The sequence below is a fragment of the Callithrix jacchus genome, chromosome 2 (assembly GCF_049354715.1).
Source record: "Callithrix jacchus isolate 240 chromosome 2, calJac240_pri, whole genome shotgun sequence".
NCBI lineage: Eukaryota > Metazoa > Chordata > Mammalia > Primates > Cebidae > Callithrix > Callithrix jacchus.
In genome coordinates, this window is record NC_133503.1 from 6,174,376 (window position 1) to 6,198,409 (window position 24,034).

A 24,034-nucleotide genomic window follows, 5' to 3' on the forward strand; every position below is an offset into this window, starting at 1 on the left:
AAATCAGGCTAACCTCCACTCCCACTTCAAGAACCAGATTAGGCATTTCCAGTTTGTGCAGCAGTATTCATGAAAGACATAAGTGAAATAACTCTCACATTATAATTATCTGCTCCAAAGTCACCTCTCCTCCCACTCCCATTGTAAGGCCATGAACTTATTAAGGTAGTAGTTCTCAAATGAGGTAGAGCTCCACCAGGTATAATTTTCAAAGTCCCCATGGATATTCCAGTTTAAAAATCCAGCCCTTAAAGACATCAACTATAAAACCCTTCAGTAATTCTACATCAGGTTTGCTATAAAATGCAACTTCTTCAGGAATTCGAGACCAGCCTGGCCAATTTGGTGAAACTCTGTCTCTACTAAAAATACAAAAAATTAGCTGGGCATGGTGGTGGGCTCCTGTAGCTCCAGCTATTGGGGAGGCTGAAGCAGGAAAATCGCTTGAACCGGGAAGTGGAAGTTGCAGTGATCCGAGATCACGCCACTGCATTCCAGCCTTGGTGACAGAGCAAGACTCTGTCTCAACAACAACAACAACAACAATAACAAAAATGCAACCTCTTTAAGAAGACTCACCATTATCCAGCAATCTTCACCTCCTAAAGTGCCTAGGTCATTTCAGGATCTAAAGGAGGGTGAAGAGATGAACAACAGAAAAAAGAGCTAGGCATGGTGGCTCATGCCTCCTAACACTTTGGGAGGCCAAAGCAGGATTGCTTGAGCCTAGAAGTTCAACACCAGTCTGGGCAACATAGGGAGAGACCCCCATCTCTTAAAGAGATTTTTTTAATATTATAAATAAATAATAAAAAATCAGCCAGGCGTGGTGGCATGTGCCTGTGGTCCCAACTATTTTAGTAGGCTTACATAGGAGGATCACTTGAGCCCAGGTGGTTGAGGCTGCAATGAGCCAAGATTATACCACTGCACTCCAGCCTGGCCAACAGAGTAAGACCCTGTCTCACAAATAAAACAAAAAACGAAAAAAGGAGAAAAAGAGAGCATAAAAATAAAAATACCAGAGGTTGAGTATGATAAAAGTGATGGAAGTCTACTGCAAATAGGAATAATTTATCAGAAAAGAGAAAATACTAAAAAGTGACAAATTCTTAGAAAATTGTAGAAAAACGCAGTCAGACTAAATTAAAATGTCAATTTGACTTGCTTTTTCACAATGATATAAAGGACTTTTATAAAGTCAGGGTACAAAGCTGAAAAATTGTTCCCTAAGCACAAAAATGACTAAACAAAATAAATAAATAAATAAGATGAACATAAATGGAAGCAGCAAGGTTTTGTGGAGAGAGAAGGAATCACAAGCATCCTCAGCTATACAACCACCAGGATAGGTTGTGGAACTGGCACCTCCACAGGAGATCTGCTTGCTAAAGATGGTTCTAGTTGAGGTCATCTAAAGGTCAAAGGCTTAACTTGGATATCTCTTGGGTTGCCTCTGAACTCATGAAGATACAAAAAGTGAGGATTTGGGATTATCTACAGTCCTACTTCACAATTTTGTCTTCATACTGGAGACCAGAGCAAAGCTCTCTTCTATACAGCCATTGCTGCCCCCACAGATTCACTTTCCAATTCCCCAAACAGGGTACTCTGGGAAAGCAATTGCTTTGGCTGAAATTTGATAGGCACAGGTGGCACCGCCAGCTGCAAGTAATTTAGCTCTTACTGGCATTGCTACATCTCTTGGACTTTGAATATTCTGTGTCAACAGAGAGGAGTACAGGGGAAGCGAAGCCAAGAAGTGAAGACAGTAAGAGTGTCAAAGATGGTGTGGGAGAAGTAATGGCATCCTCATGGTGCAGGTTCACTGAGATTGTCACTTGTGTTCATTCTTTTGAAACAGGGCTAGAAGAAGTTATAAATGGAGACCATCAGGTCAGCACTACCCACGTGTCAGCAGATAAAACCAACAGGATCCTTCAGATATCCTTTACAAGCCAGAAACTGGTATCACTTTCTGCCTGCCAGACAGTGAGATTCTGGGATTGACGTTCTATTCCAGGTGAAAGTGATTCTTCTACAAATGAACTAACGTGGGTTCCTCTCTTACCTCCAAAGAGGTATAGTGGCCAGTCCTTTTTCTCTGAGCTCCTGAATACTGGGTCACCCTAGTAGAGTAAACCTGGGCTCCAGTTTAGTGCATTCAAGCCCAAGGGAATAAATATTTGGGGCTCATGCTTTGAAAAGCTATGAGTTATTTACTTTTCTGGTGGCCCCTTCACAGCCTTTGATTCCGAGTAAAGAAAAGGATGACCAGAGAAGGATACCAAGAGAGGATTAAAAACAAAGGGCACACAACTATCAGCAGAGGCTTTACCGGCACAAGAGTGCCAGTTTTCTCCTTCTAAATTACAAAATTCCGTGATCTCTAAAGAAAATGTCAAGGCCTCTTCAGGGACTCTCTGCTACCACCTGTATTGTATGTTGAGGCCTCAATGAAAGTCAAGACCATATTCAAGAACCCATGTAGTCAGAAACCTGATTTAAAGAGTTTCTCTTTCTACCTCTTTTAGGACCTCCTGGCCCCAACTTCCCAGGAGCATTTCACTGTCTCTCAAAAGTAGAATCCTAACTGAGATTTTGGTCCATGATTTTGCTCATTGTTCTCTCAAACGACATGCAGGTCTTGCTTGGATGAGACAACTCTAAATGAGCCACATATCATCACAGCAGTGCTACCAAAGAAGACCACTATTCAGAAAGATTCTTGGGCTAATGCTATTCTGAGGCCCATTCCTATAATGAAACATCCACCTGGGAAGAACAAAACCAGGCTGGCAGCAGAAAGTATGCTTGCTGTGCTGTCAGCTGCTCATTCACCAAACCTGGAAAGCAGGTCCCGGGGGGGCTCTGACAGCAACTACAACTAACCCATCAATCAAACATATGATGCCACAATTTGATCCAAGAAAGCAAATATCAATTATTTCCTTCCAATACTAAAAGGAAAAAAAAAGTACCCAACCAACCACAGCCAAAGAGAGAACAGCAGCACATTTCACTCCGAGACTGATCCAGCTGATCTCCTCGATACCATGTGCTGTACTCCAGCCACCAAAGTCACCATGAGCCAAATGGAGAGTGCTGATCATGGTTCATGCCCAAGGCATTGTTAGTACAACCTTCATGTGAAGAAATGTAGTCTGCTCAGTTCAGGACAGGAGGTAGACCAGAAACTGAGCTGAGTCCCTGAGAAGAAAATAAACTGCTAAATACTGTCATATTAAAGTAGCCTAACAGAAACAGTTTGAATAAAAAACCTAACCTTGTTTCATTGTCTCCTTAAATGTAAGCCTTTAGAAATCACTAGATTCAAATTTTAATAGTTACCATCCTGAAAATAACAAATATCTAAAGATTTCTCTTTATAAAAATGTATCTTTTAAATATACAAAACCCCTCTTTTATTAATTAGATCTGGCAACCCCTTACTGAATTTCTTCCATACAAATCAAAGGAAAAAATGATTTTTTTCCCCTTCTCCTCTCTCATTTTTGCTGGCATACCAACCTTCCAGACCCCAAAACCTACAGAAATTGCTTGTCTGATGGACACTTTTTTCTTCAGGAAATGACATAGTGACATAGGTAAAAGGTGATTTGGATAGACTGCTGTGTCACAAATTGTCAGGATCTGATTTAGAGACCTTGCTTTTGTCAAGAAAGACAGTTGGATGTCTGCTTTAAAGAAGTAGTGGGAATATTTTCATCAAAGGTTTGAATTGAAAAACAGTGGGAGGTAAATATCTGAGATGTTGCCGAGAAAGACTGCTATATCTGTGCAATTACCATTAACAGAGGACAGCAGTGGTTCAATGAAGTAATTCAATCTGGTGGCCTACATTTTATCAGACAGCAATTTTGAGCTCTGACATAAAAGCCAGCCAAAAAAAGGATTGGGCTCTTTTGTATGTATTTTCTCTTCCCTAATTCTATAAAACACGACATATTTGCCTTATAAAGCCCAATCATGAATTTCTGAACATTTAACAAAGGACTATGGGATATTTCTCTGATGAAAATATCCATTTTGACATCTTTCAAAGTGAGTTTTGTGTTTAGCTGTCTGAGCTGGATAGGCACTAAGGTGTAGTAGGCTGGTGTATTTAAAACACAGGAAGATAGGAAAAGATGAAGACATCTCAGGGTGTTACAAACAGCAGGGAAATAGTTTCTGTACCCATTTTTAAGATGGCTTTACTGAAGTATAAATGAAATATAATAAACTGCACATATTTAAAGTATCCAATTTGATAAATTCTGACATATGAATATATCTGTGAAACCATCATGACAGTCTTGATAATGAACATACCCATTAATACAAAAGTTTACTCCTGCCCCTTGGTAATCCCTCCCTCCAAATTCCATACCTGCCTCTCCAAGCAACCACAGATCTGCTTTATGTCACTGTAGATTAAACGGCTTTTTCTAGCATTTTATATACATTCAAACCATACAATATATCCCGTGTGTGGCTTCAAATTTTACTCAGGATTATTATTTTGAGATAAATCCATGTTGCTGAATTTATCAGAGGTTGTTCCTTTTTAATGCCAAGTAGTATTCTGTTGTATGAATATACCAAATTGTTCATTCATTAAATTGATAATGAACATATGGGCAATTTCCAATTCTGGACTATTACAAATAAAACTACTATGTATATTCATGTAAAATATTTGTATGGACATGTGCTTTCTTTTCTCTTGTGTAAAAACCCAGGATTGGAATGGCTACAATATGTGGTAAATATATATTTCACATTTTAAAAAATTGCCAAACTGCTCTCTCAATTCATTATATCTTTTTTTTTTTTTGAAAGACAGAGTTTCACTCTTGTTGCCCAGGCTGGAGAGCAATGGCACAATCTTGGCTCACTGCAACCTCCACCTCCTGAGTTCAGGCAATTCTTCTGCCTCAACCTCCTGAGTAGCTGGGATTACAGGCACACACCACCACGCCCAGCTAAGTTTGCATTTTTAGTAGAAACAAGGTTTCTCCATGTTGGTCAGGCTGGTCTTGAACTCCAGACCTCAGATGGTATGCCTGCCTTGGCCTGGAATTACAGGCATGAGCCACTATGCCTGGCCAAGTTGTATCTTTTAAAAAGGGACAGATTTATATGATCTAAAGATAAACTGGAGTTTATGGCTATACATTTTATATTCCCACTAGTGTATAAAAGAGTTGCAATTCCTCAATATACTCACCCAAACTTGCCATAGTCAGTCATTTTCATTTTAGCCCTTTTAATAGGTGTGTAATAATATTACTATATTATTGTTTTAAATTTGTATATATGTAAATACATGGTTTTAATTTGCTTTTCTGTAATAACGATGTAAAGGATCTTTTCATGTACTTATTTGCCATCTGTATATCATCTTTAGTGACACAACTGTTCAAATCTTTTGCTCATTTTTCAGTTAGGCTTTCTGATTTCTTAATGCTGAATATTCAGATCTCTTTATATATTGTGCATACAAGTCCTTCATTGGTACAAACTTTGCAAAATTGTTCTCCTAGCCTGTGGATTATCATCTCATTCTCTTATCCATGTCTTTTGAAAGATATATTCACTGGGTATACAATTATGGGTTGGCAATTTTTTCTTACAGTACTTTTAAAGATGTTGTTCCAGTGTCTGCTCACGTGCATTTTTTTAGACACGAAATCTGCTGTCAGTCTTTGTTCCCCTGCATTTATGTCTTTTTTACTATTTCATGGCTATTTATAAGATTTTCTCTTTCTTATTGGTTTTGAGAAATCTGATTTTAATATGTATTGGTGTAATTTTCTTTATGTTTCTGATGTTCTGCACTTACAAATTTCATCAAATTTGGAAATTACTTTTGTCCTCTCACCCTCCTGTCTCTGTAGACTCCAATGTTCCCTCTAATCCTTTTGGATGATTCTAATCCTTTTGGATGAACAAACCAGGAAGTTTGTTCAAACGCATGAGCTAATTAATTAAGTCTCTAATGAATAACTGAAAGCAATCCTCTGAAGATCTCTAGGGTCCTTTCTCTGGGCATCTCCCCTCCTCTCTACTACTGTTTCCTTTCAATTTTAACTACCTTGTTCTTCCTGGACTCTCAGTATCTTCTCCTAATGCAGAAAGTCCACTGAGCTCCACTTGGTACCCCTGAATTCCCTCTGCCCAGAATGGAGGCCTGGAATTATCTCAAGGCAGTAAGTGGGACACAGAGATGACTGCATTTGTTTACTTTCTCTTAGGGATCACTGTCCTTACTGCCTTATGTCCAGTGTCAAGCAAACCACTGTGTCATATATTTTATCCCTTGTTTTCATTGTTTCTAATAGAACAATAAATTCTGTCCCTGTTATTCTTGGCTGAAAACCCAACTCATTTCATGAATATTTTTCTTAAGATTCCTATTATCACCTGGCATATTAGGAATTAATCTGATTGACAATAAGTGTCATGAAAAGAGAGGCTTTGTCTTATTTATTGTTACTATATCCATAGAACCTAAAACAGGCTATTATGTTGTCTGTTGAATTTATCAATGAGAATGAAAATGCTAACTACAAAATGTACAGTTCAACACAGAAAAATTTCTGTAAGAAAGGTTTCACATGATAAGCATAGATTTCTATCACTGAAAACAACTGAAAAAAAAAGAAACTCTAGTCTGTTAGTCCTTTCTGATTGTCTATTTGTTTTGAGCTCAAATAATTAAGAAGAGCGTGTATACTAGGAAGAGAAACAGCTCTTTGCAATTTGGACTAGTGATATTTTTGGTGTTTCTGTATTTACTCTGGACCTATGGCTGACATTCTAGAACTGGAATTGTATGCTTTCCATACTATAATCAGAGGGTTTACAATTCAAATGTGCCTTTGCCTTTCATTGTGTGTGTACAATATTTTCCTACCTCAGATGGTATTAATAACAAGCTTATAAAGTCTTTAAGACACAAGGAATTTTGTTCTAATAGGCTTATTCAGTGTAAGGGCTTATACTGAATATTCCTAAAATTCCCAGAAAATAATTAAATTTCTAACCATTTAAATGTACTAAATTAAACAACAAATTCTTGCATATATCACCTCAGAAACATTTTACAAACTCAAGTTCACTTAATTTATGTATAACTTTGCCAAACAAGATTAGTTTAATAAATCTTGTCTTAATAAAAACAGCAAGTTTTCTTTGATTTATCAGTTTTAAACACATGAGTAAACATTTTAATTCTACTTGGGATATTTTACCTAAAGAATACAGGTTTTCTGGCCAAATAACCTAGCATTATTTCTACTTTATGTCTATGTTTGTTTTCATTTTTCTTTGACCAAATTGTGTCAATATTCTCAAAAAGTTTTCTTCAGTAGTAATTATGTTTCTTATTATGTTGGCTCGAGAACAATTTCTAAGATTTTTAAGTAATTTAAAACCTTAGACTGATATTAAATTAATTAACAGATATTCATTGGATAGCTACACCATTTCTAATTAAGAAGGAATACTAAAACACTGAGCTCTAATCAGAATTTAAAATTTCATCCTTTCACTTTTTATTTTTATAATCTACAGAGAACACTGTTTCTTTGGGTCAAGTTAATGAATGTGTTCATTGTTGTCAGTTTATGAAGATGCATAAGAGAGGTGTGTGGCTATAGAGAGTTGGTTATATTTATTCATGGTCTCTGCTAAAATGTTGATCTGAAAAAGATCGTAACTATCTCCCATATTTTTTCTGTAAAGTAGAAGTTAGTTACTTTGGTTAAAAATTAAAACTAATACAAGAAGTTGACATCATATCTAGAAGCCACAGTTTCTGAGAAATATATTTATCTGTGCGCTGCTGGTTTTCAAGGAAAAGAACATCTGTGCCCTAATGCAATGTTTCTGAAAATTGTTGGTCCACAAATAGCTTACAGTTATCTCCTAAAACTGAGTGAGGACCTCAATGAGCTTATTTTGTGTCTATAAGAGTATGTGTGGGTTATAACTATTAATATTTACAACACTAAAAATTGGAACTTAAAAAAATTTTAACTGCTGATTTGCTGATTCATTTCAAACTAGCAATAATGAGCATACTGCATGATAACATCATCTCAGAAATACTATGGAAGTAGTTCTGACCTCATGGAACACCCTAAGAACAATCTTGAAGAAAAGCATTATTTTGTTCCAAAATATGAAAAAGCATAATAAGAACAGAACATAGAAAGTGAATTTTATTTACCTTGCTTCGCAATACCTGAGTCTGAAAAGTAAGGAAATATGTTAAAATCTTCATAGTTTCAATGAGCTCATTTGCTTATAGTTTTGTGTAAAACTTTCTTTACTATCTTTGTTTTACATGCCACAGAAATAATCAAATACATTACTTTTGTTATAAATTCTCATCAGATTTCTCACTTTTAAAAGTTGTAAGTGAAAATTAACCACAGCCATTTAAAGTCTGTCACTTAGTTTTTTGTTTTATTCTTATGTTTCCTTGAAAACTATGCATTCAGTGACAGGGCAGAATACATTTCTGGCTTCCAAAAAAGAAAGACCATCTCAGCGTGCTCACAATTAAAAAAAAAAAAACAGTACCAGGTGCTTCAGATAATTAAGATTTCAAAGAATAGACTTTGGGTGCAGATTTCTGATGCCATTGATGTCACTGCTTCACTAATTTTAAGACCAGACCAGTGGGCTGAGTCAAGACTTCTAGAACTTCTTTCAGTAATGAAATTCATAAGATAAGTTCATGAGATTAATATGCCAAGATTCAGTACAGTAAGAAGTAATCATACAGGACTCAATGAACTGATGAAGGATGACTGCTTTCAGTCTTGTTGGTGTTATGTCAGTGTTCTTATTCTCTGAGAACATAAGGAAGGCTTTTCTCTCTTTTCTTAAGCTATTTATAACTCATAACAATTCTGGTTTTATAAACTGAAATGAAGTAATTTTAAATGTTATCTTATTCTCACTGACACCCCAGAATCCAGAAACTCTAAGTCTTCTTACTTTTCATGGCAACGCAGTTATTTACATGGATTCATTAAGAATTGGTCTTCCCATTTACCAAGATGTGTATGAAAAATTTTGAAGACCTTGTCTGGAATATCCTATTTGGGAGAAATGCTCATTTAATCAGATATGATTAAATACTTTAAAGGAATTAAAGGTGACTTTATCTCCATAAAGTACCAAATCCTCCCAGAAAAACTAGCCTGGTACCTGATTTACAGAATCCAGCCATATAAATGGAAAGAAAGATTACTTCTTGATATGGTACTTTGGGATATTTTGGGAACCTCAAGAAGAAATTCACACAAATTTAGAGGTATCGCAGGTGGCAGAAAGCCCAGCAGGCTGAGTGAAGACTTCTAAAGCTCCTTTCAGTGATTCTTGAGTTTGGCTTTCCACCCTTAGGATAGAAATTAATACTTTTAAAAGTGCAATATGAGATTTTGTAAAAACATCCCAGGAAACAAAGTTTAAAGGCTTATATGCTAAATTGGCATTCTTCAGATACCCACGTAAATGATCAGGCCAAATTTAAATAAACAAACCTTCCTTTAAGACTATTTTTCATCAAATAAAGAAACATTTGCTTCAAGGAAACACTATGCACTGCCTATAGCACATTCTCCAGCATAATTAATTTCTGATTCCTTGGAAACTATTTTACATGTCTAGAAGTTTTAGGTAAGTGACAGCAATGCAAAATAAATATTATCTATCATCATGTGAACTCTGTCATGTGAGAACAAAGACTCAACTGACTTCCTTGAAGCCAGTTCTACCTCCATCTACACACTCATTTCAATATTCCTCATCTATAACTGGCTTTTCTTTTTGTTTACCTTGGAAATGATAACATCTGCCTACTTCCATCATTATTAAATAAAATTTTTAAATGTCAATTTTATAATTTATGAGAGTTATGATTTTACTTTCTTAAGAGATGTTGCTTAGATGGGAATACACAGCTGTTTGCAGGCATGATTATAGCATACTACAAGGCTGATCTCCTGTGCTCAAATGATCCTCCCAATTCAGCCTCCCGAGAAGCTGAGACTATAGGCATGCACCATTGTGCCTGACCCAAATGATATTTAAATAACCAAATGTTAACAATTTGGTAATGTGTACTATATCCAAAAATGAGAATAAAGAGATGGTTTTGACAACTCTTTTGATTGTCCCTTCCTAAATATATGTACACACGTGTATTTTAAATTTTCCTGTAAAATTGTGTCACTGTTCCAAAATTACACACTGGCTTTATCTAGATTCTGAAATTGTGAGTAGTCTTTGTAACTGGCATAGCTTTCTCCCAAAAATAATAAAATTGAGCGGTGTACACAGACAAGTATAGAGCATTCAGTTTTCTTGATTTGAAACTCAAGACCTAGAAAGTGGAAGGCTTTCTATGTGGCAGCTTAAATGCTTGTAATCAAACTAACTGGCAGCACGATGACCTGAAATGAGTTTTAAAGCACTAGAATATATGTTGAGCAATCAGTGAAGCAATCCTTTATTATTCAGGCTCATGTTGGCAATTTTATCACGGCATAGGACCAAATGGAGGTAGACGTTGGAAAACAGAAGATGGGAGAAAAGGAAAAACAAAAATATCTAAGTAATTACATTGCTTCAAAATAGTAAATGAACCAAGAATAAACATATTACTGAAAAATGAAAAATAATAAAATTAACTCAATTCAACTATGTAGTGAAGAATTCACAAACACAAACGTATAGGAGTGAAAATAAGATCCATGTTAATTAAAATAAGGAAAATTATGGTCAATAAAACTGAAAAAGATAACAAAATTCATACCTAGTAGAAAATAACACAATGTACACATCACAGCAGGAAAAGAATCAAAGCAGGATTTTTTTTCTCTCCAAGAGTACTAAAATAATAGACTCTGAACATTGAATGAGGGTCACAAAACTTCAGATAGCAACCACTGAGGTCTAGCTTAGGCTATAAGACATGAGAATTAGGGAACCCAAACTCTAATCACTCCCCTGTCTAAGGAAGACTGAGATGCTTTAGTCACAAAAACATAAAGAAAATCAAACTTTTATAAGGTTTACATAAATAGCCGGCTTTGCATTGATTTTATCCTTTTTTAATAACATTCTGAGATAAACAAGTGATTTTAGATTGAAGTGAGTTCACTAAAATAGTCCTTAGGCAGGAAATAATTGGCACCTTGACTTGAACAAGAAGTCCCTCAACATGTGCCATTCCTTAACTGGAGGCACCACAGTGTTAACAGCATACCCTAGATGTGCTGACACCAAAAGGCCCCTTCAAAGAGAACTGTGTGGTATGACCCATCACTGGAAAATAGTAGAAAACAGAATGTGATAATGGTCAATGCACAGAAGTAAATGTGACCAAAACTTTACAAATGTAATGACCCTACCAATTCAAAATTTGCAATAATGTCTGAAATGAACTATCCCTCTGTACTCAGAATCTATATGTATGTCACACTCAAGAATCTCAAAGGACACTACTGTGGATAATAGCCCTACTATAAATAATAGCAAGTTTTTTCAGTTATCTCTTGTAACTATCCAAACATATCTGTTAAAACATAAATAATGTATCAATCTGCATTTCTTTTATAGTATTTGCTTTCCTCTGTTTTTACATAATACTGCTTGTTCACATACATCACAATAATTTAAAGAGGCTTATGATGAATACAGCCACATCACAACTAACTCTATGACAGGTGTATTTTAATGGTCAATTATTTTGCCATTGTGTAATAGAACAATCGTTTCCACACTTTTCCACGTCCAGTTAATTTTTTAAAAAGTTATATAGGATGACTACAAAGAAAAAAGGTCAGTATGTTAAGTATGCCCACAGGTTGTCTTGAAGCTCTTTCCAAATGTACCTTTAAATAACCACAACAGAGGAAGAATGTCTGATTTCTGTTAAAACTGCAGATAAGAATCAGCAATGGAAAGAAACACACAAGACTCGTAATATCCACCCAGCATGTATCAAATCATGGGGCATTACAAGAAGAGCAATTAGTAAAATCTAGTAGAACTGAAGTTTAACTGTCACAAAGACACAGTGATGATTTTCACCAATGTGGAACTAAGAGCAACAACAATATATTATATGACAGAATCTACATATGTTAAAATAATAAGCCAAGTATACTAAGTATACCATGACAAGCTTCAATTAGAGATTTTCTAATAAAGACCCTTTTCTTAAGACAGAATCCATTAGATTTCTGATACAGAAAAAAAAAAGATACAATAGTATCACATATGAAAACAGCCACTGACATCAAGAAAACACTGTGGCATGGCAGAAAAAGTGATGTGACTTTCAACTATACGAACTAAAGGACAGCATCAAGCATGGGCAAGGTCACAGTCCTAATTGTCAGCCTACTCTAATAATACATAACTTTTTGAGTTTTGTTTCAGATTGGTGATTGGGTGAGGTGATTTTTGAAGTCCCTTCTGACCTGAAGGTTCTGTAACTCTGGACCTTTGTAAAACCAAAACAATAGGTCTACTGCAATTACCAAATTAGTAAAGAGGACAATTTAGAAACAATTAGGTGAAAATAACTTGTGACTATATTATGCCTCCCTACAAATGCAGTTTAAAGCTTCCATTTGGTAATGATGCTTAGCTGTTTAATTTGTGATTAAAAGAACATTTTGGATTCACTAGCTTCCTTTGCTTCTCAGAATGTTCTATTACTAATGCTCCTCCCCCAAAAACCAGGTTTTCATATCACAGAGCCAGTTCTATTGCAAAGTTATTACAAAATTTAATTTTAAAAAATTCTAGGAGAACTAAATTTCTTGTCTCTTCTTGGTTTTGGGTTGAGATACTAACTTCACCTGAATTTCTCTGCACAGTATAGAATCCTAAGTTCTCTTGGCAAAGTTGGGTCTATTTTCCACAAAGGTAGGAAAAAGTAAGTTACTGGTAAGATCTGCTCACAAAAGATAAGAGGCCAATGTTCTCTTCAGGGACTAAAAATAGAAAGGGAGAAGTCTTAGGAGCAATAAGAGAAATATGCCACAGCATGGGCTTGGGTGAGTTCTTGGTGCGTCTCTGTAATGTCACCTATATGATTCAGATTTTCTCTAATTTCCTTCTAAGGCAGTCCAGCTGTACATATAAGTAGTCATTTGTTGGTCTGGGCAAGATTTTATGAGATGTGATGAACATATGAAATATTACAAGTATTCTAGGAACCACAGCTGTTACGCCTTGCTGCATTTTTAACAGCTCCTTAAAATCAGAGGCCACTACACATAGCAGCACATTGAGACTGGAAGCACTGCAATTATCTGGCTTCACCACTCCATTCCAAATCTGTGATTATATTACAGTTTATTAGCCCTAATAGACAGTCATCACCTTTGGCAATGTTTCTTACTTGAAAACCGCCACAACCCTACATCTGGATTTATTACCAGGGAGTCATCAATGGAGACTGAAATGTTTTTTGTTTGTTTTTATTCATCCTGCAAACTAGACACCGAAGATTTCAGAGCAGAGATTAAATACAGTATAAGGAAGGTCCCTTTGACATGACTGTTAGCAAAGCTAATTACTGAAGAAAAATAGGAGATCATTCATTAGCCTACTAAGCAAATTAAGGTTCGTTAACAGTGATTTATAATGCCAATTCTTGTGTTACTGTGCGGTCCTTTCAAGTGTATGTGTACAGGACCTGACAGTTTATCAACTGTGCTATATCTAAACAGCTTGTCACCAGAGTGCTTTTGTTAAAATGACATTGTATTTTAAATGGATAAACATTTTTACGTGAGCAAAATGCACTTTAAATGTTTGGCTTCTGAAGTCAACGACTGGGAGGTAAGTGAAGTGTCTCAAACTAGCGAAGCCTCCAATAACTCTTGTTTACTGCTAGAGCTGACTATAGGAAAATGTGACACTTGGAGTTAAAATACCACTTTTCCTCTTTAACAAGCCCCAGTTGTGTTTTTTAACCTCTTTTCAAATGATACTCTTGGTGTTTCACCAAGCTATAAGTTTCTTATGCAATGGATTGGGAGGCATCTAATTTACAATTTCAGCAAAAATATTTTTTAAATAGTTAAGTAAAGGAATGAGTCCTCTGATCTGAAAGGTTCTGAATGATAGTCAATAAAACTCCAGGCTAGTTAAATCTATCAAAATAAGGGTTGTGTGGGTAATCAGAGTAAACCTTGGGAATTGACATTGCCCGTGGCTCATTTTATATAGCTCGTATCAACAAATCCAACATTTCTGTAATTTGGAAATCTCCAACAAGGATAAGGCAGCCTTCCTTAAAGCCAATGGCAGAAAAATACATGCCAATGAAAATGAAATTATTTTCAGAACTCCATGGCAGTGACCTGTCCATTCCCTCTGGGACCGTCAATGCACTGTGCTAAAGGCTTTACTGCTTCATCTCTATGTTCAGTAGGATTTACTAGCTCTGGAACAGGATAAGCCAACAGCTTCAATATCTGTATGTACTAGCCCTAACTGAATGATGCAAATATAAAACATTATTCATCATGAATAACTGCATTTTTGTTCATATTGTGTTTTAAAATAGATTACTTTCAAACAAAAGCAGATGTGGCCACTCCACTGAAATCACGACTCCTTTCAACGTTGACACTGAAGAGCAGTGTTCACTGAGCAGCAAGAGACTATGGCCTTGCATTCCTGTGGCTCAAAGGACAGCAAAAAAAGGTAGTGAGGCCAAGAACCAGCAATGGTTGCACATGGCAGACATCTAGTTGTAAGGCAGCGGGAATCATACATTTTGAAATATTAGAAATTAAGGCCCTTTAGCAACTCTCTTGCCTAGTGGCTCATTAAATCTTTTTTCTCTGAAATCATCTTTTCCCTCTAAATCTGAGGGGCCAGAGATGGGGGTTAGGAGGACAGAGAGACCCAGCTGAGGGTATTTCCCCACATCCATCAGAAGCACCTAAGTTTTCCACTCATCTCCTTAAACAGAGTTTGCAACAGCAACAACAAAGATACCTGTAGATAGCAAATATTTAAAAATATCCAGCCCATTCCCTCATTTAAATGTTGAGAAAATGAAAGGGTTAAAAGTATTGGTTGCAACCAGAGACACCAACTGATCCTTTCTCACCTGATTATCTTTTGTCAAATTTCTCCATTTCCTTGTACTGAATGAGGAAGCTAAAGTTAAACATAGTGTGTAGGCAGAAGACAACTTCTATAGGGTGTGCTGGAAAAGTCATCCTATTGTAGAGATTCTACTTATGTTTAAACGTCTCTCACCAGAATTTAACTGTACTGTTCATTTAGTCAGGGTTTGTCTGCTTCTGGCTCACTGATCCTATTCCCCAAATTAAAATGTTAATGGATCAAAAACATGACCAAAAACGTGTAAGAACTGGACATGGGAAATACAGCTATATTTTCTGTCTGAGGCCCTTGAAATTAGAGAGTTTATCTCTGCCATGTGGAGGAGTCTGTCAGAATGCAGACAATTGGTCCAGGTAGAAATCAAACCTCCAGGGTAACTAAAATTAATTCTGTAGTTTCTAGTTTTAACAGAATTGCTATTTTAGTATAGATTCTGGTTTGGTTACTAGGAGGAAAACACACTTCAGGGTGGTATTTTAAAAGGTTACAGTTCAAAAATGTGAAAATGTTTTACCATAAGGAAGAGCAACAAGTTTCATTTGCCTAAGTGTTTCTGCATAGTATACAGGTCACTTCAAACCTGTTGGTAATGTCCTAGATTTTAAGCTACATTTAAATTTCTAACTATCTATTCTAACTTCCAAACTCACAATTTTCCTACATTCAAATCTCCTCTTCTGGGGACTATAATTCCAAGGAAGAATATTGTAGTCATTGATCCTATACTTGACGTCCTTCTGTATGAACAATCTCTTTATCACTCACCCAGCTACCTCCCTGGCTTTATCCCACATTCTGTGTACTCAGACAACATTCCCTAAAAAGCTAAGAGTTGTCTTTCTCCAGAAACATGATACAGTCAATTCAATCCACACTATTATGCAGTTTCTCTGTGTTCTTGTCTTTGTTGCTCCCCCACCTCAAGCTTTGTTCCATCCTTTCTTTTCTCGCTGGCTACCAAAACATCCATCAGGATCTGCACAATAAGCCTGCTACATGTAACTGGCCCTCCTTTATACTTGTACGTCTCGTAGACCAATCAGGGTGCTTTGCTTCAAATTCAGCTACAAATCTTTGAGAGCCATGCTTATGTGTTATGCGACTTAAGAACCAAGAGTAGACATCTAAGTCATACTTGTGAGCTAAAGTGAATTGAAGTCTCCATCTGGAGAGCAGGTTTTCAATTCAATTCTTTATCAATTAGTCCAATGTCCTAATAATATTAACTGGAGATCTTTCATGGATTTCTAGTAAAATATAGATTTTCAAGAATATTTCCACTATAATAGGTATTTGTCAATATGTAAATAATGGCCAATAATTCATTTACCTAGTGTTAATTACTAATAAATACAAAGATTAGAGTCTTATTTGAGGGGAAGTGTTAAAATACTTAATGTTCTTTATCTTAAATGTAAGTACTTAACAGGTGATGAATGAACACCTGAATTACAAAATTCTTTCCTAGCATCACAGCAAGCACGTATGGCAAGAGGGGAAGAGGACTATTTCTTCTGCTTTGGATGGGGCTGCAGTCAGCACCAGGTTTATGTATCTGTACTTCTGAAACTCAAACCCGTAAGACATCTTATAAATAGTGTTAGGCTCTCTGGAGAGCTCAAACCCTCTTATTTAAATACAATGTGGTAACTGTACCTCAGGATAACCACATACCTGTAATTAATATAGATGTTTCTCTTTATATAATGATGAAACTGCAATATCACCATTTTGCAGGTCCTAATGAACAGAGAGTCTAATCAATGGCTGTTAACATTAATAAAAATAAAGAACTAAATACATGGCTCCTAACTGAAGCACACATTATCTATGAGGTATCCTTGTCCAAATTCAAACCTGAATCTGATCCTGTCTAGCCACTGCTAAATCAGCTTATAAAAGATAATATATATAAGACAACCAGGAAAGTTTGAAAAAAAAATCTAATAGAGATATGCAAATTCAAAGAATGAAAGGGCAACTGGACTGGAATTATTTTAAAAAAATGAATTTTCAACCTCATTTTTTTTTTGAGACGAAGTTTCACTCTTGTCACCCAGGCTGGAGTGCAATGGTGTGATCTCAGCTCACTGCAACCTATGCCTCCCGGGTTCAAGCGACTCTCCTACCTCATCCTCCTGAGCAGCTGGGATTACAGGTGCACACCACCATGCCCACTAATTTTTGTATTTTTAGTAAAGATGGGATTTCACCATGTTGGCCAGGCTGGTCTTGAACTCAGGACCTCAGGTGATCCATCCGCCTCGGCCTCCCAAAATGAGATCACAGGCGTGAGCCACTGCGCTCAGCCCTCATTTATAAATTATAGAAATTTTTGTTGAAATTTGCCTAGTAATTTGTCATCTTCCTTGATGGCATCAGTTTTCTTGCAAACCAAATTATTAATTTGAACGTTCTAATAAAAGAATTCACCCCCACTAAATAAATAAATACAATGTGTCAGAAATATTTAAAAGTGGCTGGGTAGGTTGGCTCAAGCCTATAATACCAGCACTTTGGGAGGCCAAGGCAGGTGGATCACTTAAGGTCAGGAGTTTGAGACCACCCTGGCCAACATGGTGAACCCCTGTCTCTACTAAAAATACAAATATTAGCCTGGTATAGCAGCAGGCACCTGTAGTCCCAGCTACTCTGGAGGCTGAGGCAGGAGAAGTGCTTGAACTTGGGAGGCAGAGGTTGCAGTGAGCCGAGATTGTGCCACTATAGTCCAGCCTGGGTGACAGAGTGAGACTCCATCTCAAACAAAAAAATTAAAAGCATCACAAAGAAAAGGAAGAACTGGAGTTTAGGGCAGAGCAAACTTCTTGACTGAAAGGCCACAGTTTTTCACATCTATGACCCGTCACCTAGAACAGTGATCTCTCTGACAGAGAAGATGCTTAATACTTAAAAAGACAAACAGTCAGAAGTGTCTATTTAAAGAAAAAGCTCAATCTTTTAAAGCAATTGTGTTTAAAAACAAAAACGAGTCCACGTTTTTAAAGACATTCATTTCTCTCTTACCTAACAATAAAATCTACTGAAATTTAACCCTTTTCACAACGGTGGCAGGGTAGGGGGGTGGGTCGGGGAAGACAGTTCCATGACAGCACTCATTTAATTTTACATAAACACACTCTTTGAGGCCTAAGCAATGTGACTGATTTTCAAGGTGAAAATAAAACACAAAAATTATTCTTGGAGTTATTTCTAAGTAGAACTAACATCAGAATCATCTGAATCATCAGAATTCTCTACTTTGGAAAAATCAGGTAAATCAAATGAATCCTGGCCAACAACTGTTAGAGAACGATGTTAACATCACGCATAGGAATGCTACATTTTCTAGGATGTGACATTTCAGTGATCAAGAATTACCATATTTTATAAATGGAAATACTATTACTGCAAGTAGAATGACATCGTTTGTTTCCAACGTCGATATACTAGAGTGATGTAAAAATAATGAAAGCAAGGTATTTTCTGGCAGCTATATCAGGATAGATGTTGTAGCCCCCAGCACCACTGGTGACTATTATTAGGCAAATGGGAGAACAGTTAAAACTATAGTTAAACAAAATACCACAAATCAGTTTTAGAAGTTATACAACCCGGCATGGTGGCTCAAGCCTGTAATCTAAGCACTTTGGGAGCCCAAGGCGGGTAGATAGCTTGAGCCCAGGAATTAAAGACCAGCCTTGGAAACAGGATGGAGCCCCGTCTCTACAAAAAAAATACAAAAATTAGCAAGGTGTGGTGGCGTGCACGTGTACTCCCAGCTACTGGGGAAACTGAGGTGGGAGGATCACCTGAGCCCAGAAAGTTTGAGGCTGCAGTGAGCCATGACTACACCACTACACTATGGTCTGGGTGACACTGTGAGACCATGTCTTTAAAAAAAAAAAAGTTATACAAATTACCGCAAAGGAAAACAGGAGATATTTCAAGGGTTTATAGTCAAAAACGTAGAAAGGACAATGAATATTCCCATTATGACCTTTATAACTCTGGATGAAAAGATTTTTGCATCTACTGCCTGTTACCACCACTATCTACACAACTTAAGTAATTCAATTGCACAGGAAAACAATAATTGTACAAATCCCATTTTAAGATGTATACCACTACACATTTCCCTTTACTATATAAAGTGGCAGTTTTAGTCACTGAGTAGAAGTGAGTTGTCTTCTCTGATAACTTTAAAGTATATCAATTACTAGATGTGACCCAACTGAGGAAGATGAAATTATTAGCTGAGAATCCTTAAGAGAAATTACTGGAATTTACAAAAGCCGGATCCAAGCTATTTGAGGCTATGGTTCTAAGACAGTTAGATTCAAACCTGGAAGAAGGCTGAAAATTATCCAGAAAGGGCAGAACATGTCACTTGGAATAAAAAGTAAGGCTGTACTTCCCTTACACCAGGGATCAAGTTCTGCCTGGCTGTTTAGTTGCCCCAAAAGTAGAAGACAATTCCACATGGAGTCAAGTACTATAAAGAATGAGTCCAGATCCTTCCTGTGATGACGCACCAGACCACTGGCCACCATGAGATGTTCTCACTGGTCTTTTCATTGTACTGATTTAAGTTACTGTGTTCATATATGCTAAGACATCTATTTCTCTTTTTCTTGTCAGAAAGGAGCAAATGTGATATGAGCTCATTAAACTTGAATATATTGAACAGGTGTTCCTTAACCTCTCAGTCCAATCCTAAAAGCTGCTAAGCAGTCTTTAAAAGCTCCAAGTGCTTCTAATGTTTCTGAGGAAGAAAATACACAAGTAACTTTAACTGACAAAGAGAATAACCATAATACGTAAACAGCTAATAGAACAGTTCATTCCAACATCATCATGTTCACATAGGATCACAAAGGATGAACACCTTATCTGTTTTATGTTCACATAGAGAATAAACTGGTATATAACTGATCAAACACAGAATCCTGGGCTCTTTAGAAAGTTACAAGAATGTAATAATAAAATACTCCTGTTCTACAGGTAAAAATTACAAAAGCTTTTTTATCATTAATTTTTATCAACACAGCATTGCACAGCCCCCGATGAGACCAACTTTGCTCCAGCACACACGACTGTATGAAAAACAGAAGGCAGGACTTATTACTTGGTAGTATAGTGTGATATTCTGTCTCCATTAAACACCTTATCTCATTTAATATTTGCAACACTAATAGGTAGATATTAAGGAAATAGACTCAGAGACATCAAATAATGTGACCAAGGTCACGCAAGTAGTCTTAAAGATCATTCCAAGTTATTAATTATACACTATGCATAATGAAACCTCAAATTCATGCTTAAGAAGAAAATACAGCCTAAAACATTCAAACTGAAAAGAAAATGTGTTCACTGCATTGACTTAAAAAAAAGAAAAGAAAATCCTACACACACTCTAACAAGTTTTAGTACTCTTGCCAAAAAAGAAAAAAAAGCAAATCGATTCCAACTAGTCTATACTTTCATTTATATTTAGAATATGAGCTGGGCATGAGTATGTAATGAATATATATGTTATCTCTCTGTGTGTATAACACCCACATTATTCAAAAGCTCCCAAAAATATAGAAAGTTTGTTCCAATCCTTCTCTATTTTGTCTAGTTTAAGAGTTCTTTGCAATATGCTTATGTAAATACTGATTTTAGCTGCTGTTCTCATTTCTCAAATCTTCTGCTTCTAAACGGATTGGAAAAGTGACAGACCTAAGCAGACATCTTTGGAACACAAAACCAAGGAGATATAAACAAATAAAACCAGATCAAAAACAAAGGCTTCTCCTTTAAACCCTTTAAAACATATCACTACAGATAAAAGAACTGAAAATGAAATATACTGTTTTTGGCTAAGGGTGTGTATGTGTATGCTCAGGTTAGTGTCTATTTTATTAACACATACAATGAACAGCATCTTACCTCAGTTAACAAAAGCTCTAGGAGTATGAAACAGAAACAAAGGAAGACTGTGAAGTCGGGGCACAGGAAAGTGTTCTAGAAAACAGTTCTAGATTGTTAAAGTGAAGGTGAGTGCCCTCAGCTTTCTTATACCAGAATTCATGTTATGGTTCAATTGCATTAATAGCTCATCAACTCTGAAGGTGATTTGCCTCCATCCATATTTCAAAGAGATGCTAAAGAGGATTAAGGATGGACTTGGAAATTACCATTTCACTTACCTGAAGCTAAGCCTTCGTTACAGATAGAAGTAAAAAGCTATTATGATAGCACAAACACAAAGCACAGTGTATATTATATGTTGGAAAAGAACTAATGTAAGTTGTGAACATATCATTTCCACTTAAAAGTATGAAACTCACCAGTGGGGAAGTTACTGTCTGAAATTATTACATCTGATACTATTGGAATGACAGTTGAAATAGAAGATACTTTTCATGAGGACTTGGCAACAATATCAATAGATTTTGCACTCTGATAACATAACAATCACACTATTGGAAACACATCCTAGTGGGGCATTTTTGTCATAGTTGAGAGCCGAATATATATCTGGTATGTATCTTCTCCATGTAAGCTAATAATAATACCACAGATTTTTATGTAAGCAAAGTAAGTCAGTCTCTGAGCAATTTTACCAAAATAAGAAAAACCATTTATGCTCATCTAACGCGCTTTAAAAGTCGTTTTATTAATAGACTTGTAATTAAAGACTCTTTAATCATAAGAATGTATTAGAGAATAAAAATAAGCATTCTTGGAATGAGAGAAAAAAATAAGTGACAAAAAGCATAATGAAAATCTCAGTGTTTCCAGAAATGACTTTCTTCTTTCAGGGTGATCATACTGACAATTAAAAAATATATACTAGAATGTTCAGTATGGAAGTGATCAAGGACTAAGGTAGTGGCTTTGGCCTTCTTTCTGCTGAAGAAATCAAAGGGAGAGACTTCAGCTTTTGGATGGATAATAGATATCGCGGTCTCCAGATTTTACTTCCAGCATCTCAACCCACATCCAGCCTGGTGTGAAGAGATGCCAGATGGGGCTACGTCTGTTATTTCGCCTGCTGATACTGAATGTATCCTGCTTGTTTCTGTTAGCATGAATATTCAGCCACAATGAGCAGGAGCAAGGGTAAGTGTGCTAACTGTATTAAGCAGGTCCAAATCATCTTTATCCTTTTTCTCCTATTAGAGATTAAGACCAAAAAAAGTCAACATCTAGAAAATGTCACTTTTGCTAAGCTTAGAAAATACTCATTTATCAATGAAATGATGCTGTACACACATTTAATGTAAATGCATTGAGAGAAATATGTGGGCAGAAGAGCAGAGTAATTACCATAAGGGAGAAAGGTGAAAAGCAACTAAAGTGAATCAGTAATTATTTTCTACTTTACTTGATTTTCATGATTTCACTATTTTCTCAGAAAATGCTGAGGTATGACCATATCAGTGTTCATCACTCAGAACACCAATTAGGCTCCTTTAAGTATTTTTTTTTTCCTTTCTTTTTTTTAAATTACATTTTAGGTTTTGGGGTACATGTGAAGAACATGCAAGATTGTTGCACAGGTACACACGTGGCTGTGTGATTTGCTGCCTTTCTCCCCTTCACCTATATCTGGCATTTCTCCCCATGCTATCTTTCCCCAACTCCCTACCCCCCGCTGTCCCTCCCCTATTCCCCCCAACAGACCCCAGTGTGTGATGCTCCCCTCCCTGTGTCCATGTGTTCTCATGGTTCCTTTAAGTATTACAACAGACTTCTACATTGACATGTTATCCTTTTGTACAAATAATGCTTATTTCTCATCCTTTTTTATTTGTATCTTGAAAAGGATCACCAAATCCAAAACGGGAAATTTCATTATAAATAAATATAGTTAAGTGACAATTGCTATCTGAGAATGAATTTTAGATTCAAGATTATCACAACATTGTGCTAATTCCTGAAGGGTCACCCCACCACCATCTATCCCAAAGGACAGAGAATACGTTTCAGAAGTAAACTTTGCATTTTAGCAAAAATAAGTATATTATTTTAATTATTTCAAAAAGAAAACCTAAAGGCAAGCTACACAGACTGTGTGGGAAAACATTCATTAAAAAAATACCATCTCCATTCTCCATCCTCCCCACCAAAAACAGGCAACTAATTGTACAGGAAGAGATGCTCTTCAAGAAGTCAGTACCTCAGTGTATAATCTGAATTCCACCACCACAGGACACGTCTTACTGAAAAAAAGCAATTACAGAGAAATGGTGGCACAAGCTAATCAGGGTTCCCTGTATCTCCTTACATAGCCAGGTAAGGAGCTAATGTGCTAGGTGCTAGGAACCAGATATACACCTCACACTTACTTATGATCCTTAGGGCCCAGTATGTTATGTCTTCTAAAAATAAAACAATTCCTAATAAAGAATGGAAATCAGCCTGCTCTTTAGGACTGAGAGATAAATTCTGAGATTTTTTCACATCCCAGTGAGCAATCATTATAGAAGTAAATCAATGCCAATGCAAGGCACGTATGTAGAAGTTGAGATAGACTTACGAAGTAGCCTGTTCCCAAGCTGGAAGGAGCTGAACTCTGCAATAAAGCATAAAGACAAAGTGGAAAATCAGCAGTGGTTTTTAACACGTTCCAATCCACACAGCTCATTACCAGCCCTTTGCAGGCTTTTCATCACTACATCACATCACCAGGGTATGCTGCCCCTTGTCATCTGCTACTGATACAAACACCGTGTTGCTTAATTTTCCCCTCTACATCTCTCAACAACTCAGAGATGCTAACGTGCTATTTACTGAATTCCAAGCTTCTGCGGTGGACGTAATTGCCAATTTATTTGACAGGCAGCTGGGTAATGAATTAATG

General features: G+C 36.5%; 1 protein-coding gene across 16 annotated transcripts in view; it reads right to left on the reverse strand.

The window, feature by feature from the left end:
* Nucleotides 1-24,034, reverse strand: part of AUTS2 (activator of transcription and developmental regulator AUTS2) — a 1,215,487-nt gene that overhangs the window by 623,131 nt on the left and 568,322 nt on the right. For 14 of the 16 annotated variants that reach the window (XM_035291973.3, XM_078354255.1, XM_078354245.1 and 11 more), the window contains one exon: nucleotides 23,711-23,746. The exons of the other annotated variants lie outside the window; for them this stretch is intronic. In XM_035291973.3, coding sequence (XP_035147864.1) covers nucleotides 23,711-23,746 — 36 coding nt within the window. The remainder of the gene's footprint in view (nucleotides 1-23,710; nucleotides 23,747-24,034) is intronic. 16 annotated transcript variants of the gene reach the window in all.